The following is a 16,526-nucleotide window of genomic DNA, read 5'->3' on the forward strand; positions in this document are numbered from 1 at the left end:
CCGAAAACCGCCTTCAACTCGATATATGGGCATTACGAGTTTGCAGTTATGCCCTTTGGACTAACCAATGCTCCTGCCGACTTCATGGATTTAATGCATAGGGTTTTTAAACCCTACCTGGATCGATTTGTTGTAGTCTTCATCGACGACATTCTAGTCTATTCCAAGACACGTGAAGAGCATGAGCAGCACTTGAGGATTGTCTTACAAACCCTAGGAGACCATCAACTATACGCCAAGTTCAGCAAGTACGAATTTTGGCTGGAGAAATTTTCTTTTCTGGGACACGTAATTTCTCAAGAGGGTATTTCAGTTGACCCGGCGAAAGTAGAGGCTGTGACTAATTGGAAGAGGCCAGAAAATCCTACCGAGGTCCGTAGCTTTCTAGGGCTGGCTGGATATTACAGGCGTTTCATCAAGGACTTTTCCAAACTGGCCGGTCCCTTAACCGACTTGACAAAGAAACATGGTCGGTTCCTTTGGAATGCCCGAAGCGAGACGAGTTTTCACGAACTAATGAAAAGATTGACCATGGCTCCAGTGCTAGTCTTGCCAAACATAGTGGACGGATTTGCTGTGTATACTGATGCCTCACGAGAAGGCCTGGGTTGCGTGTTAATGCAGAACCGTAATGTGATCTCTTTTGCCTCTAGGAAGTTGAAACCCCACGAGCAGAACTATCCAACCCACGATCTGGAGCTAACTGCCGTTGTTTTCGCTCTTAAAAAATGGAGACATTACCTATATGAGGTAACCTTTGAGGTTTACTCCGATCACAAAAGCTTGAAGTATCTCTTCTCACAGAAGGAATTAAACATGAGGCAGCGACGGTGGATGGAATTTCTGGAGGATTACGACTGTACCATCAACTACCATCCAGGCAAGGCGAATGTAGTGGCCGATGCTTTGAGTCGCAAGGCGCAAGTAGCCGGGTTAATGATTAAAGAGTGGAATTTACTCGAGTCGGTTTGCGAGTGGAAACCCTGCCTTGGGAGCCATAAGGTGATTTTTGGCAATATTAAAGTGACTTCCACCTTATTGGAGAGGATTAAAGAAGCTCAAAAGGAAGATTCACTGGTGCAGAAATGGAGAGAGAAAGTGGGAAAAGGAGAAATGACTGATTTCAATTATAGTCCTGAAGGTGTTTTAAAATACCGAAACCGAATAGTGGTACCGAAGGATGAAGTGTTGAAAACGGAAATTTTAGAGGAAACCCATCGGTCCAAGTATACTATCCATCCAGGTAGTAGCAAGATGTATCAAGACCTGAAAGGAACCTATTGGTGGGATAATATGAAGAAGGAAATCGCTCTGTACGTGTAAAAATGTCTTGTTTGCCAACAGGTTAAAGCGGAGCATCAAAAACCATCGGGCTTGTTACAACCCCTTGAGATACCCGAGTGGAAGTGGGAAAACATCACCATGGACTTCATTTCAGGTTTGCCACGAACGCAACGAGGACACGATGCCGTTTGGGTAATCGTCGACCGGTTAACCAAATCGGCCCATTTCCTGCTGGTAAACATGAAGTATTCCATGGACAAGTTGGCCCAACTGTACATGGACGAGATCGTAAGGCTACACAGCATTCCAGTCAGTATCGTCTCCGATCGAGATCCACGTTTCGTATCTCGATTCTGGCAGAAATTCCAAGAAACTCTTGGAACGAAACTCAACTTGAGCACGACCTATCACCCTCAGACGGATGGACAATCGGAGCGAACAATCCAAACTCTCGAGGACATGCTACGGACTTGCATTCTGGATTTTGGAGGCAACTGGGGTCAACACATGACCTTAGTAGAGTTTGCATACAACAATAGCTACCATTCGTCAATTCAAATGGCTCCATATGAAACACTATATGGACGGAAATGCCAGTCACCAATTTACTGGGATGAAGTTGGCGAGAGGAAGGCATTAGATCCAACCACTATTCCTTGGATGGAAGAGGCTCGAGAAAAGGTCAAGTTGATATGGCAACGACTCCAAACTGCTCAAAGCCAACAAAAAAGCTACGCAGACAACCGAAGAAAAGACTTGGACTTCGAAGTTGGAGACCGCATTTTCCTCAAGGTTACACCGTTACGGAGTGTCACGGCAGGTAAAGGAAAGAAATTCCAACCAAGGTTCGTTGGACCCTACAAGATCCTCCAGAGGGTAGGAGCGGTAGCGTATCGATTAGAGCTGCCGTCCAGTCTCTCTCGAATTCACGACGTCTTCCACGTCGCGATGCTCAAGAAGTACTATCCCGACCCCTCCCATATCTTACAACTAGAGGAGATCGACGTAGACGAATCGCTTGCTTACGAAGAAAAACCTGTCCAAGTGCTTGACCGGAAAGTTAAAGAACTAAGAAACAAGCAGATTCCGTTAGTGAAGATATTGTGGAGAAACCATGAGGTAGAGGAAGCTACCTGGGAAGTGGAAGAAGAAATGCGAAAGAAGTACCCTGAACTTTTCGTGAGTTAAGGTAAGAAATTTCGAGAGCGAAATTCTTTTAAGGGGGAGAGAGTGTGAGAACCCTTAATTTTTTCCATTTTCTAGGTTTTATTATTTTTCATGGCTTGTTTTCTGCATTTTCGTGATTAGGAAAAATTCTAGATATTTTTAAGGAGCGGATATAGTTTTTAGGTGATTTTTCTAGTATCAAATAGTTTTTGAAAAAAATAAGAGCATATACCGGACGTGGGACCCACTAGTGCGAAAAGTTCGGAAAAATTCGGCCAACTAGGTTAAGTTTTGGATACTAGATTTAATTTACCGGGTGTTAAGAGATAAGTAGAGGATGCTAAGTGGATTGGTATAAGAGAGACAAAAGTTAGGCAAGCATTAATGAAGGTGACAAGTGTCACCATGGGATTTGGTCTTAAGTAAGACCACTATTCACCTTTTGTCCAATTGACCAAATAAATCACAAAAATCACAAAAAAATTCACCATTCTTCTCTTCATCTTGGCCGGCCCTCTCTCTCAAGAAGAAAGAAACTCTCCAAGTTCTTGATTCCATCTTGCTCCAAATCATCAAAACAACCACTTAATCTTACTTTTGCTCCATAGGAAACCTTAAGTGAGTGTTTGTGAGGTGTTGTGTGGAGTTATTTGGAAAGCTAAGAGGGCTAATTGCTCTCTCTCTCTTGTTTCTAAGGTGAGTTGTGAAAAAACCACTCTCCTCCCTCTAATGATGCTTAAATCATGATTAGTGGTGGTATGAGATGCAATTTTATAGATTAAATCTTGATTTTTGGTTGAATTGATGAAGTTTTCTAATTATTGGGGATTTTTCTGTTTTCATATGAATATGATTGTGTGGCTATGTATGATGATTGGAAATGGTATTTAAGGTATCTAGGAGGTGGAAAAAGTGGATAATTGCAAGCAATTTCTGTTTGGAAGAAAAATTGAAAAGTTAGGGTTTTTTGGAATTACATTCTGCCCGATTTTGTAGCTCATAGTTCGAGGTTGAATTGGACTTGGATTAAAACATGAAAGTTGTAGGGAATGACATTTTAGAGGTGTCTACAAAATTTCAGGTCAATCGGAGTAGCGTAGCTTGAGAAAAGTCGAAATTACCCTTGCTGTCCTGGTTTTACCCGAAATTGGAAATTGCTTCTGTAATGGGTTATTTTGGTTGAGAATGCTTCCGAATTGGTTGTTGAGGTCTTCTGATGAAATGTAACCCTGTTTCTAAGCTTTCGGATGGCTTTGAAATTACTGGATTTGGACTTAAGTAGGCTGATTTATGCTGTTTGCAGCAGAATGTGGTTTGTGAATCTGTTTTTGCGGTTCTAGTGTAGTATCTTGCATTTTTGACCTATTTGCACTCGGAACTGTGCTGAGTGACCTTCTTCAATATTGTATCCCTGTTTCTTAGCTTCGAAACGGTGGGTCTTGAACCTTCATCCGATAATTGTAGTGCCTTTGGTACCATTACCGCAAAATGAGGTCAAAAACTGTTTTTTTTCAGGGCAAAGCTAATTGCATTTCCGGATTTTCTGGTTTCCTCTAATGCTTGTATATGCTTATGGAACCCTATTGTGATCGTATTTGGCATGGGTTTATGACTCGTCATCGAGTCTCATTGTACTTGTTTGCATGTTTTAGGGCGTGACGGTGGTTCACGACGTTCTTTTGACGGAAGTGCATGAAACACCATTTGCAAGATTGGTGAGTGTACTACTCACTTGTGTGTTACTATGTGACTTTGATACTTGAACTTGATGCGATGAATGTTAATTGATTGAAATGAGAGCATGCTTTATCACTCTCACTTGTTGTTTATCATGTTATTGGAATGTTACATGAAATGAAAGTTCTTGACTTGGTGTCGATTGGACGAGTATCCAACGACTACAATTGTTACCATTGAGCTCAACTCCATTGGTAGTTGATTGAATCGAGCCGGCGAGGGCTTGGTCATGCCAATTAATGATCCTTGGGGAAATGTTATATGGAATCTTGTAGTATGAGAGACTCTTGATTCCGGTATACTCGAGTAATACCACAGTGCAAGTGTTTGGAGTTCGGGCCCGGTAGGGGTATGTTGGGTGAAAGGAATGGAAGTAAAGTGGAGTCTACAGTTGGTTACTTTTGAACATTGACGGAGAGTCAATGAAGTGCGATCAAGAATGCAAACGAGGAAAAGGGCTTTTGAGAGCCACCCGTATCCTTTTATCACCACCATTAATGTGTGCCTTTGTTTACTTTTGGCGAATTGAAATGAAAAGCTGTATGTTTACATGAACTTGGTTGCTTAAGTGATAGTATCTCACTGGGCAATTAGCTCACACCATTCCTTTTGTTTTCCTTACAGGAAAATGACTACTTTTGGAATGATTTGATAGTTGGTTGCCGAATTGAGCTTGTTGGACATATCTTTTGTATAGCTCATTGATTGAAACCCTAAATGTATTTTTGGGGCGTTTTCTCTTTTGATTTGGCAAACCATGTATATATTCACTTTTGAAAACTTTTGTAGGCCACTTTGGATTGTAATTGCTAAAGTTCAAGAGGTGAATGTTTGCTGGATATTTGGTTGGGTTTTGATGGGTGGGTTACTATTCATGGCCGACTCCGGATTACATTTTTTTTTTCCATTTTGGGTTATTTTGCCATTTTGACTTGTTTACGCCCGTTTGTAAGTTTCGGAACGCAATAGATCGCTTTAAACTGCACCGTTAGTCCTGGCGAGAGTTGGGCAGGCAGTCTGCTAATCCCTTTGGTTCGCCTTAGGGGAAGGCGGGGCTGTCACACACCTGTACTTAGTTTACCTAACTTTGAAAGAACTTTTGAAGTTGAGTGTGATGCTTCTGGTATAGGTGTTGGGGCCGTGTTACTTCAAGAGAGGAAGCCAATTGCCTACTTTAGTGAAAAGTTCAATGGTGCTTCGTTGAACTACTCAACATATGATAAGGAGCTTTATGCACTTGTTCAAGCATTGCAAACTTGGCAGCACTACTTGAGGCCTAAGGAGTTTGTTCTACACACTGATCATGAGTCGCTTAAATATCTCAAGTCTCAAAACAAGCTGAGTAAGCGACATGCACATTGGATTGCTTTCATTGACACTTTCCCATTTGTGATTTGGTACAAAACCGGCAAGAGCAATGTAGTGGCTGATGCATTGTCAAGAAGGCATACTCTAATCACTACTCTTGATAAAAAATTGCTTGGTTTTGAGTTGATTAAAGAGGCATACCCTAATGATTCTGATTTGGTAAGGAATATTCAAAATTTCCTAAGTGTAGCCGAGAGGGTTATTCTATGTCCTATGATTTTTTGTACTTTAAAGATAAATTGTGCATTCCTAGTTGTTCTTTGCATGAATTACTTGTTAGGGAAGCATATGGTGGTGGATTAATGGGTCACTTTGGAGTGCCTAAGTCACTTTCTATACTCCAAGAGCACTTCTATTGGCCAAGGATAAGGCGAGACGTGGAACGTGTTATCCAAAGTGTGTCACTTGTCATCTTGCCAAATCCAAGGTACACCCGTATGGACTCTATACACCATTACCTATTCCTACCATTCCTTGGATTGATTTGTCTGTGAATTTTGTACTTGGTTTGCCTATGACTAGGTATGGTCATGATTCCATTTATGTGGTTGTTGATCGTTTTTCAAAAATGGCACACTTCATTCCTTGTCACAAAACTGATGATGCTAGACATGTTTCTCACTTGTTCTTTAGAGAGATTGTTCGTTTGCATGGCATGCCACGTACAATTGTTTCTGATAGAGATATTAAATTCCTTAGTTACTTTAGGAAATTTTTGTGGGGAAGGTTAGGAACTAAACTCTTGTTTTCTACTTCTAGTCATCCTCAAACGGATGGGCAAACTGAGGTAGTTAATAGGACACTCTCTACTTTGTTACGTTCACTTATAAAGAACAATTTAAAGACTTGGGAAGATTGTTTGCCACATGTAGAGTTTGCATATAACCGCACCGTTCATAGTGCTACACACTACTCACCTTTTGAAGTTGTGTATGGGTTTAATTCACTCATACCATTAGATTTGTCTCCACTATCTCCTTCTCAACATACTAATATGGATGGGTTGAAAAGGGTTGAGTATGTTCGAGATTTGCATGCCAAGGTAAGAGCTAATATTGAAAGGAGGACCTTATAATATGTTCAAGGAGCTAATAAGGGTCGTCAAAAGGTTGTATTTGAACCAGGTGATTGAGTATGGCTGCATTTGCGCAAGGAAAGATTTCCCATGTAGAGGTGCAACAAGCTCATGCCTAGGGGAGATGGACCTTTTCAAGTTGTGGAGCGCCTTAATGACAATGCATACAAGCTGGACTTGCCAGGCGAGTACGGGGTACATGCAACCTTTAATGTGTCTGACTTGCAACCTTATCTGGCAGGTGACGAGTTTGATTTTGGGACAAATCGCCTTCAAGAGGAGGGGAATGATAGCAGCTCGAGTAGGGACCAACCAATGTCAAGTAAAGAGCTAGTGGTTCCGCGAGGTCCAATTACAATGAGTCGGGCTACGAAACTTCAAGAGGCTATGCAAGCCCTAGTTCATCAAGTTCAAGTGCAAGTAAGAGGGTCAAGTGAAGCTCAAGGGCTCATAATTGATGATCTTAAACTTTGTACACTTGTTCAAGTGATTAAAGCCGAAGATGAAGAAGCTTAGTTCCATTTAAGGTTGTTGTTAACTCGGCCAATCATTGGCTCCATTAAGGCCAAATGGTTTTGTTATATTTTCTAGTTTATTTAAGTTAGTTTTGTTAGTTTAATTGTTGGGTTAAATAAAGGGAACCACTTCAGGCAGCTTGAGTCTTCAAGTGGGCCGACTAGGTTCTCAAGTGAGAATTGGGTTTGAGTTAGTCAAGTGTTTCCAACTAGCTTTAGGGTTTCTTTTGTAAAGGCTATAAATAGCCTTTCTTCCCATTGGGATGAGAGAATGGAATACAATCAGAATTTTACCCTCTCGTTCTCACTTGTGTGATAACAACTCTCGTTCTAAGAGATTCTTCTTTGAATACTTGAGAAATTACTTGAGCGTTCATTGGACTTATCAATCAAGAATTACGCTTGATTGTGGCGTCTTCTACCTTGTTCCTTGGGTCACTAGTTCAAACTCTTGTGGGTTGAGATTAAATTCTAGGTTCGCAAGTTGTTCGTCTAGTGGAGTTAAGGAATTCCGCCCTTAACTTGATTTCATCGTCTAGATCCGGGACTAATGGGATACTAGTTCAGGCCTTCTAGGTGGGTTCGTATCAGTTAGCATCGGGTTTAACCCACTAACGTGGCTTCTATCACCGTTAACATCAAATTTATCTCACTAACGTATGTTTTCCTTGACAGTTAGCATCGAGTTTATCTCACTAACGCATTTTTTCTATCTCCGTTAGCATCGGGTTTATCCCACTAATGTGTCTTCCTACTTTCGTCAGGATTGGATTTCATCCCATTGACCCTTTTATGTTTGCTTATTTCGGCTCACGGCAGAATAACTACAGGTAAGTATTTGGTGTCTACGTCTTTGTCTCAAGTTTCTTCGAAACTCAGACAAAGAAGGGCAAGCTGTAGACACCAAATTTTTAATTCAGCTTTATTTATTTATTTATTTTTATTTTTATTGATTAAATAATAATTATTATCTATTTTTGCTTATTAGTCTCATAATTTTTATTTTTAGGCATTTTTTTTAGCATTAAAATTTGTTGGAAAAGAAAATTGTTCACAAAAAAAAAATTGCAGGAAGCCACGCGCGCGTGCGATCCACGCACGCCATTTCTTTCCCACGGCTTCGTATCAAATCCATGGAAGATGCTACAGTACAGAAGGCTTACAGAATGCAGGATGATTTTCTCATCTTTTTCCACATTTCTTTCCCTCGTTTTTTTCTTACCATTGGATTATTCTTACACTAACTACCTGGCTTTCATCCAAAAACTAAGAAAAATCTAGAAGGAAAATCAATCCAAGGTTCGAGAAGTAAGCAACAGAAATGGGTTTCTATCTGGACCCTTGAGATGAGGGTTTTGGAATCCTCATCTGCTATAAAAGGCAACCAAAAAGGGAACCGAGGGTTTTGGGGGGAAAGAGGAAAAAGGGAAACAAAGGGGTGACGGCTGAGGGACACAGAATGCAAGAAAAGAAAAGAGAGAAAACTGAGAAAGAAAGACCGAGAGGGTGAGTGAAAGAGCAAGGGAGAAGAGGAGAAAGCTGATCGACGCTATTCTTGAAAGGACGAAGAAGACACTAAAGCTACTGTCCATCGTGAGGAGGAGAGTCCTCACCATTTCATCCCATTGTTATTACTTGCGGAAGAGAAAGAAGGCACTGTAAGTATCATTTCTTCTAAGTCTTGGATTTTCTCAAAGTTCAGATCTTGAAGCTTTCAAAGTACGGGCTCCGCGACTTCACTTAGAGCAATTTTTTCGTTGGTTATCTCGGAATGTTGAGTATACATGCTTTATTGGTGTTTGAGTTGAAATCGTTGTTGTTTCTGACTTTTAAGGCAGACCGTAACTTCATTTGGGTAGGGAGTTATCGAATCTTTTCGTGCCAAAACCTAGGAATTTTTTGGGCTGATTCCCTTCATTTTGCTGTTTTGTGTCGGATTATGGCTTGGTGTGTAAGATTGTTCAAAAGCTCAAAAATTTCAGAGGTTGCTGAAGTTTCTTTAGTGGCGGGAAGAGGAAAGCTTCCAGCTTTGTATGATTTGTATCCCGAATTTTGTGTGTAAATATAGAGAAAACATTGTTGTTCATGCTCTGTTCTTTTAGAGTTAGAGTTGCAGATAGCAGATATGCAGATGCTAGATGAATGAAGCGTTGTGTTTGTAGAATCTTTTGTTTTTGGGGGGGGGGAGGCAGAAACTGGAATTATGGTTTTATATTATGGTTTCGTTGTTTGATTCAAAGCCAGTTGGGTTGAGTTTTGGGGCATCAGTTGATGTATTTACATGTTTCATTGGGGTGTATAAATGTTTCATGTGCATGCTGAAATTGTGGAAAGGGAGTTGCCGCGAGGTTTGTTAATCTTTTTGGGTTGTTGCACTTTTTTGGATTGTTTGAAGTGCTTGATTTGCTCGTGCTTTGATTGGAATGTCATAAACATGTTGATAGCTGTAGTTAGAAAAGCCGTTAGTTTTGAAACGGGGGGGAGAGTGAAACATGCATTTGGTATTCTTTTCCTTGTCTGGGTTTGATGTTTTGAAGAGCTGAAGTTTTCATTTATAGACAATAGCTTTGGTTTCATTTGTTAGTTGGAGCGTTCAATGTTGTTAAGATAGGTTGAGCCATGTTTTTAATTGGAGCTGGTTCGAAGTTTTTGTATGAATTTTGTTTGTTGAAGGATTATATAAAGTTGCAGAAGCTTGCAGATGAAAAAATTACAGCAGAAATGGTGAGAAATTTCCAAGTTTGTGATGAAATTTTAAAAAATTCTACAAAAGGGGTGATTTTGGTGAGGTATTTCGTAGGGGGGTCTTCGCATTCCTGGAATGCGAGCTTAGCAGAATTTTTTGCAATTTTTTTTTCGGAGGGCAATAGAGCTCGCATTCGCGGAATGCGAGCTCTCCCAAATTTAAGCTTTGGGAATTTAATCTCTCCCAAATGACACCTGCACTGGCTCATGGAGATCTTTACATGTTGCAGCCACTGCCTGCAGTCCTTCATCACATACCGAGTCAAGCACCTGCATAAATCAAGGGTAAGGAAAACCAAAAGATTGACAGAATCAACATTCAAACGGAAATTCCATTTACTTACCCACAAAGTCTGGAGCTTATGGCAATGATAGATAAAGGATTTCAGTTGTTCAGTACTGATTGTGGCGTAGCTAAGATTCAGAGAGGTAAGGTTAGCACACACTGGAACTATTGCAGGCAGATAATGAGCATTGATTTCTCTGAATCCAGAAAGGCAAACTAGAGATTTGCATGCAGCAAAAGCAGAAACGTAGTCTGGCTCCTGTTCACCCTGAGCAACAATCTCTCCGGGGCCAAATGAACCAGTTCCCAAGTGGGTGAGCTGTGGAGCTCGAACCATCAAACGATAGAGCTGCACAATTGTTACATGTCGATTCAATCTAAGCTTCTTCAAAGACGGTGAATTAACCACAAGTCTCTCCAATGCCTCAAAATTAATAGGGGAGTCCACACAGTCAAATATCAAAGACTCGAGACAAGTTCCATTCTGTGGAAAACATGAAATCCAGTCCATTTCATCTTCTACCAACTCTGACTCAATCAAATCGAGCACTCTAATCTTCCTGAGATCACGTAAAAACAACTCACATTACACAAAAGAAGATCACATTAAATGCGAGCTCACTGACCTCGCATTCCGCGAATGCGAGCTCACTGACCTCGCATTCCGCGAATGCGAGGTCAGTGAGCTCGCATTCCTGGAATGCGAACACCCTATTTGTAGAACCCTCTCCAAGAAACGCCCTCGTTGTAGAATTCCTTTTTTTTTTCATCATAAACTAAGAATTCACCCCAGAAATGGTAGAAGGAAAACAGCTTTAACTTGGTCTTTGTTTGCATGCATGAAAACGTTATCAAAAATTGCACTTTTCTCCCTGTTGTTTCCAATTAATGCGGCTTTAGCCCAAATAATTGAATAATTTAATCCTTTTAACATGTTTTTTTCCGTAATATGTTTTAACATAATTGTTGGACAGATTTTAGTGGAATTTTAGGATGAAATAGTGAAAGTTTAATAATTTTGAAGAACATATAGTTTTGATTTCCATTTGATTAAAATTTTAGCTAACTTTGTCATTTAATTATAACAAATGGGTTTTCATTCATTTTGTGAAGTTTAGCATTTGATTTTGCTATGATGCCTCTTAAGCCATTAATTTTACTTTTTCTTCCTTTTTTTAGACCCCTAGTATTTTAATAATAATAAATTAACCTCTCAAATATCTTTAATTTTCACAATCAAGTCCCTACTTGTTTTAATTTCATAGATATTGTTTGTTTACCTTCGTTTAAATGTCTCGATTCATTGAATTTCATATCCATTTCCCTTTTCATGTGGATATTTATTAATTAAAGTGATACCTTGACTCTTTTTATTGTTTTGAAGGGTAAATAAGTAAATTCATTCCATTAGGACAACAACTCAAGAGAGGTACACTCTATCCTTTATTTTTTACTTTATTTGACCCTATGTGCACGTATGTGACTTTATGTGTTTAGTTGCATACTTCTTGAATGTTTTTATTTTATTTATTTGCTTTATTTGTTTCAAATTTTGAATATTTATTTTAGTTCGATTTTGATTATTTGAAAGGCATTTAAATGCCAAATTGTAATAGTTAGCGGTTCAAGACCTGTATTTAGATAGAATATGTAATAGTTAGGGATTTATTTATTTATCTATTTATTTTATTCCTTTCCCCCCCCTTTACATTGTAGTTAGGGCCCCAAGTATAACAGTTAGGGCTTTATTTGCTTTAATTGTTTGTGTGTTTTGCATGCTTATGTGTTACGTGTTATCCGTTTTCTTAGGGTCTTGCATCTAGATGTCATGATTATGTGTTATCTGTTTATGTGGTATTATGTGTTTACATGCTTTTATTATGATTTACATGATTAGTTAGTTATAATTAATGCAAGTCGTCACCACACTAGTCCAACGCTAGTTGTGGCCCCCTTTCCCGACTCCACACTAGTCCAACGCTAGTTGTGGCCTCCTTTCTCGAATCCATACTAGTCCAACGCTAGACCCTTAGGAACCATTCACACGCTAGATCATGTTTGTGTGACTACACTACATTTTCATGCATATTTTTACTTTCTAGGGTCTTTTATCATTTTTGCATTACATCCCCCTTGTACGTATATCCCTTACCCTATATTTTCTCTTATATGTGTATTCCTTACCCCTTTGTATGAAAACATGACATTAGATTTGTATTCCATTTGAGAATTAGAACTAAGTTAGTACATTTGCTTGATTAGATTAGGAATAACCCCTCGAATATGGGATATGGAAGAGTTTGGCTCTCTAGCCTTAGCACGCTTGTATTCCCTCTATTAAAGGGAAAATTAAAGTCATGAATAGGAGTTTCCCCGCACCTGTTATGATGCATTCCTCTAGATTATGTATATTTGTATATTATTATTTTCTTTTCTTAGGTCTCATATTTTTGTACATTTGTGACCTCTTCAAATAATTACTTTTGGATATCGCAATTAATGCGATTTGCACCAATTAAAATTTGAAGAGACATGTTGATCCCGATACATTAGGTTTAGGATTTGCATCCATATAGTGGTATCCAAATGTGATAAATTCTTAGGTTAAAAATAAGAAAATCTTTGACTAAATCATGCAATTAACTTTGGCTAAGTTGAAAGGGTGCCTTGGATTTTATTCTTGCCTTCCCTTTCTTCAAATGTGACTCCTGAACACTTTTCTATGATTTTCATAAATTCGAAGTCGTTTAAAAAGGATTTTCTTTACTTTTTATTTAAAATTCATTTTTTAGGTGACTTGGTACACCTTAATTCAATACCAAGCGACGACTCCTGTTTTTATTTAAAACCCTTTTTAAACTTTATTTTGGGTCAAAACAGTCGCATTTTCAAAGTCCCATTTAGACCATTTTACTTTACTTATTTTCTTTTTGAATCAAAAATTCATTTTGCTGTTAAAATAAATCAAAATTCATTTTCTAAACTCATTATTTTTCATTTTAAAAATGGGGCGCGACATTATAATTCTCTCACTCTGCACTTTTTTTCTTTTTTTCAACTCTACACTTTGGTAAGAGATTAACCAAGCAGCAACCAAACGCAAGAAATAAAGTTTAGAGAGAGAGAGAGAGAGAGAGAGTCGGACTTGAATAAGAAAAAGCGGATTTCTAAAACAATAGTGCTAACATTATGGATGAGATTAACATGGAGAGAGAGAAATTTCAAATTCATATTGACCTATCTCAAAGTATTAGTAAATAATACTTAACCAATATATCCACTCAAAGCAAGGGATGGCTCGGGTTGTAGAAGCTTACCATTAAAATTAGATCAACATAAAGAATATTATGGATCAACGTACAAAAGGGATAGTAATAGAACGAGTGCCCATAGAGGTTCAACGGGACAGGGGCGGGCAGTGGGGGAAGAAATTCTTCCCCCACTTTAAACGGGGTTGGGGACGGGGAGGATAGCCCTGCCCCCGCACCCATCAGTCCGCCTCACCGCCGGCCTTAATTTTTTATTTAAAAATGAATGCTCAATATTGGGTTTAGTTGTGCTAGCATGATTTGGATCACTCATTGCATGTTCAAGCACAACTAGGGATGGCAATGGGGCGTACAAGTACAAGTACAACTCAATATTTAGTACGCGGGGGTCTATTGGGGCGGGGGCCGAGGGTATACTCCCCCGTCACACCCCCGTCCCGCCACCCGTTTAGAAAAAAAAGATATATATATATTTGCATAATTATATATATAATGATATTATTAATTATACTACTAATTATACGTGTCTATTAATAAAAATTATTAATTATTTATAGTAAATTTATTAAGACATTATATTAAATTCCTAACTGCACTTAATACAATAACATTTTTTTCTAAAACAATATAAGAATAATTTAGTGATTGTATTTATATCAAAAGAAAAAATTTGATTATTTTAGTTATATTTGTTTTATCATATTAGATTTTATTCAAATAACTTTTGTTTAATTATTTTTATGAGTTTCAATTATAAAGTTGCAATGAATAATAATTTGGTGATATGTTGACATTTTAGTACTTGATTATTTGCTCAAATTTAATTATAATGAAATTATATAATAAAATTTTTAACTTCACGGGTGCTCCCGCTGGAGAAATGGGGAGAAATGGGGCGGGGGCGGGGCAAGCGAGGGGCGGGGGGAATTAATAGGTAATGGGCCGGGGGTAGGGCGGGGGATTGCCACCCCTATGTACAACCGTAACCATCCTAGGTCCACTAAAGTCACTGTCCTTCGTCTATTGACTATTGAAATGACTTAATAGCTCAACATTAACGTTTATTTTTTAAGGTCAACGTAGTAATTTAAATTTTGGGGCAACATCCCAAGGCTTTTGGGTCGTTTCAATAGTACTAGTTTTTAAGCCCTGACGCCATGCGTCAGGTAGCTGAGACTCATTATTTTGCTGTTATATTTGTGTGTTTTTTTCTTTGTTAGATATAGTAGTCATGTTACATGTGTGTGAGTGTGTGTTTTTTCCTAATTGCACAAATAAACATGACTTTAAAATCAGGTTATCTTACATTCTTAATATAGCATTAATCAGTAAGTAATGCCTAAAATTAAGCAAAACTAAAAAGCATGATTGTTTAACATTCTTAATGTAGCATTAATCAGTAAGTAATGCCTAAAATTAGGTAGACCTAAAAGGCATATGGCTATACATGTCTCCTAATCAGGATTTCATATTGGGTCCTATTCTTTTTGTTGCAATTCAGATGATTGTTTGATTGATAAATTAAAAGTGTTCAAGAATGGCGGGAGCAACAATGGTTTCTTTGGACAGGACATCACTTATTGAAAATGAGTCTGGACTCTCAATATTGAACAATTTTAACTTGCAAGGGTGAATATGCATATTTTCTTATTTTTCTTTCGTTCTTCCCTTTTTTAGGCTGTCTATCTCTCTTTTTTTTTTTGGAGATTTTGATGATTTTGGTTTTGATAATTTGTATGGGAGGCAACACTTTATGTGATGAGTACGAGGAGCATGGAAGAACCTCTTTGAATTTTCACTAAGATAATGGCTTAGATATATACAATATCTAATAATTTTTTGAGCTTAAAATTTTTCTTTTCTACTTTCTAGGTTCTTTGGATTTATAATTCTTACTTATTTGATGTTCTTTCTCTTACTTGGTTGATGATTTTTTTTTGGTAATCTGTATCATAAGCTGCAAAATTATAGGTTATTTTGTGTTCTTAAATCATGTGCTAAAATAGGTGAGTTTCTCTTTTATTTTTCTTTTTAAATAAAAGTGGTATTCAAAATCAAGAGATAGTTGAAAACTTTAAATGGTGAATTCCAAATCAACTTGCGTTTAAGGATAAGTTAGAATAAAATGCTAAGAAATAACTGGTGGAACTATTCTACCAAATGGGGTAATAATCTCGTGTTTAAGGTTAGAAAATATGTATTTATTGAATCATTTTTTCATGCCCGAAAAGAAAAAAGTTGGGTCTACTGTAAAAGTTCAAAAACTATAATCCATTTGTTAAATTATACTTTTTTATGAAGAAAGTTTATCCTTTTGCAAAAAAAAAAAATGTTTACATGGGACCCTTATGTACATATTTTTTCAAAACAGGAAGACCCTCTAACCATTTTAACTGAAGAAACAACCGGGCAGCAGCTTGCAGCAAAGTGCAAGGTTACATCGCCCACTCACCACTAATCTTTATTTGTGAAGCGGTCTTAATTTCCATGCAATAGACTTCGCAAGCGGAGTTAATTTAATTTTTTCTGTTAGTAAGAGGAGTTAATTTTTATTTCATGGTGCTAATTTGAATGTAATATGTTTCGTACAATCGGACAGTTAACCAGAAGCTAGCCTGATATTTATGAATTTTGCTCGCAAAAGGAAACCACACCTGAAGAAGGAAAGTAAACGTTTTCTTGCCCCACCAACAATACCAAATGCCCTCAAAGTTGGTGAAAATTACTGGATAACTGGTCCACTCACCACTCCAAGAGAACCAGCGGACAGAAGCAAAATGCCAGCAGAGCCACTGCCAGCCATCAGCAAAAGACCAAAAAGCCCATCAAGCTCACAAAAATAACGGCATAACCAGTCCATTCTGCACCGTTCACAAGCGATTCGTGCTTTATATATGTAAGATATAGTCAACAAGAGAACGAATGAAACTAAAATATGAATGAATTTATCATTTCTGATTATAAATTCTAAGTTATATTTTTGCAAAAGTATATCTAATACGTAAAAGTAGCCCCTAGGTGGAATATTATTCATAGCTGTATGGCAATAATTCATCTACAAATTTGGTGTAGCTATTCCA

The 16,526-nt window shown here is 38.1% G+C and overlaps 1 protein-coding gene across 1 annotated transcript; it reads right to left on the reverse strand.

Moving 5' to 3' along the window:
- Window positions 1–10,065: 10,065 nt before the first annotated feature.
- On the reverse strand, window positions 10,066–16,306 carry LOC113708321 (transport inhibitor response 1-like protein). The gene is made up of 3 exons (XM_027230783.2): window positions 16,173–16,306; window positions 10,236–10,737; window positions 10,066–10,161 (listed from the first exon to the last, which is right to left on the reverse strand). The coding sequence occupies exons 1-3, from the start codon at window positions 16,304–16,306 to the stop codon at window positions 10,066–10,068; spliced, it is 732 nt and encodes a 243-aa protein (XP_027086584.2).
- Window positions 16,307–16,526: the final 220 nt, after the last annotated feature.

The sequence above is a fragment of the Coffea arabica genome, chromosome 9c, assembly GCF_036785885.1.
Source record: "Coffea arabica cultivar ET-39 chromosome 9c, Coffea Arabica ET-39 HiFi, whole genome shotgun sequence".
Taxonomy (NCBI): domain Eukaryota; kingdom Viridiplantae; phylum Streptophyta; class Magnoliopsida; order Gentianales; family Rubiaceae; genus Coffea; species Coffea arabica.

Bases quoted from the DNA above. Each gene is read 5' to 3' on its own strand.
- LOC113708321 (XM_027230783.2), bottom strand. From the start codon at position 16,306: ATGGACTGGTTATGCCGTTATTTTTGTGAGCTTGATGGGCTTTTTGGT. The intron at 10,738-16,172 runs GTAATTTTCACC...ACGTGATCTCAG, and splicing joins GTGAGTGGACCAGTTATCCA to GAAGATTAGAGTGCTCGATT. The intron at 10,162-10,235 runs GTAAGTAAATGG...TGATTTATGCAG, and splicing joins ATAAGCTCCAGACTTTGTGG to GTGCTTGACTCGGTATGTGA.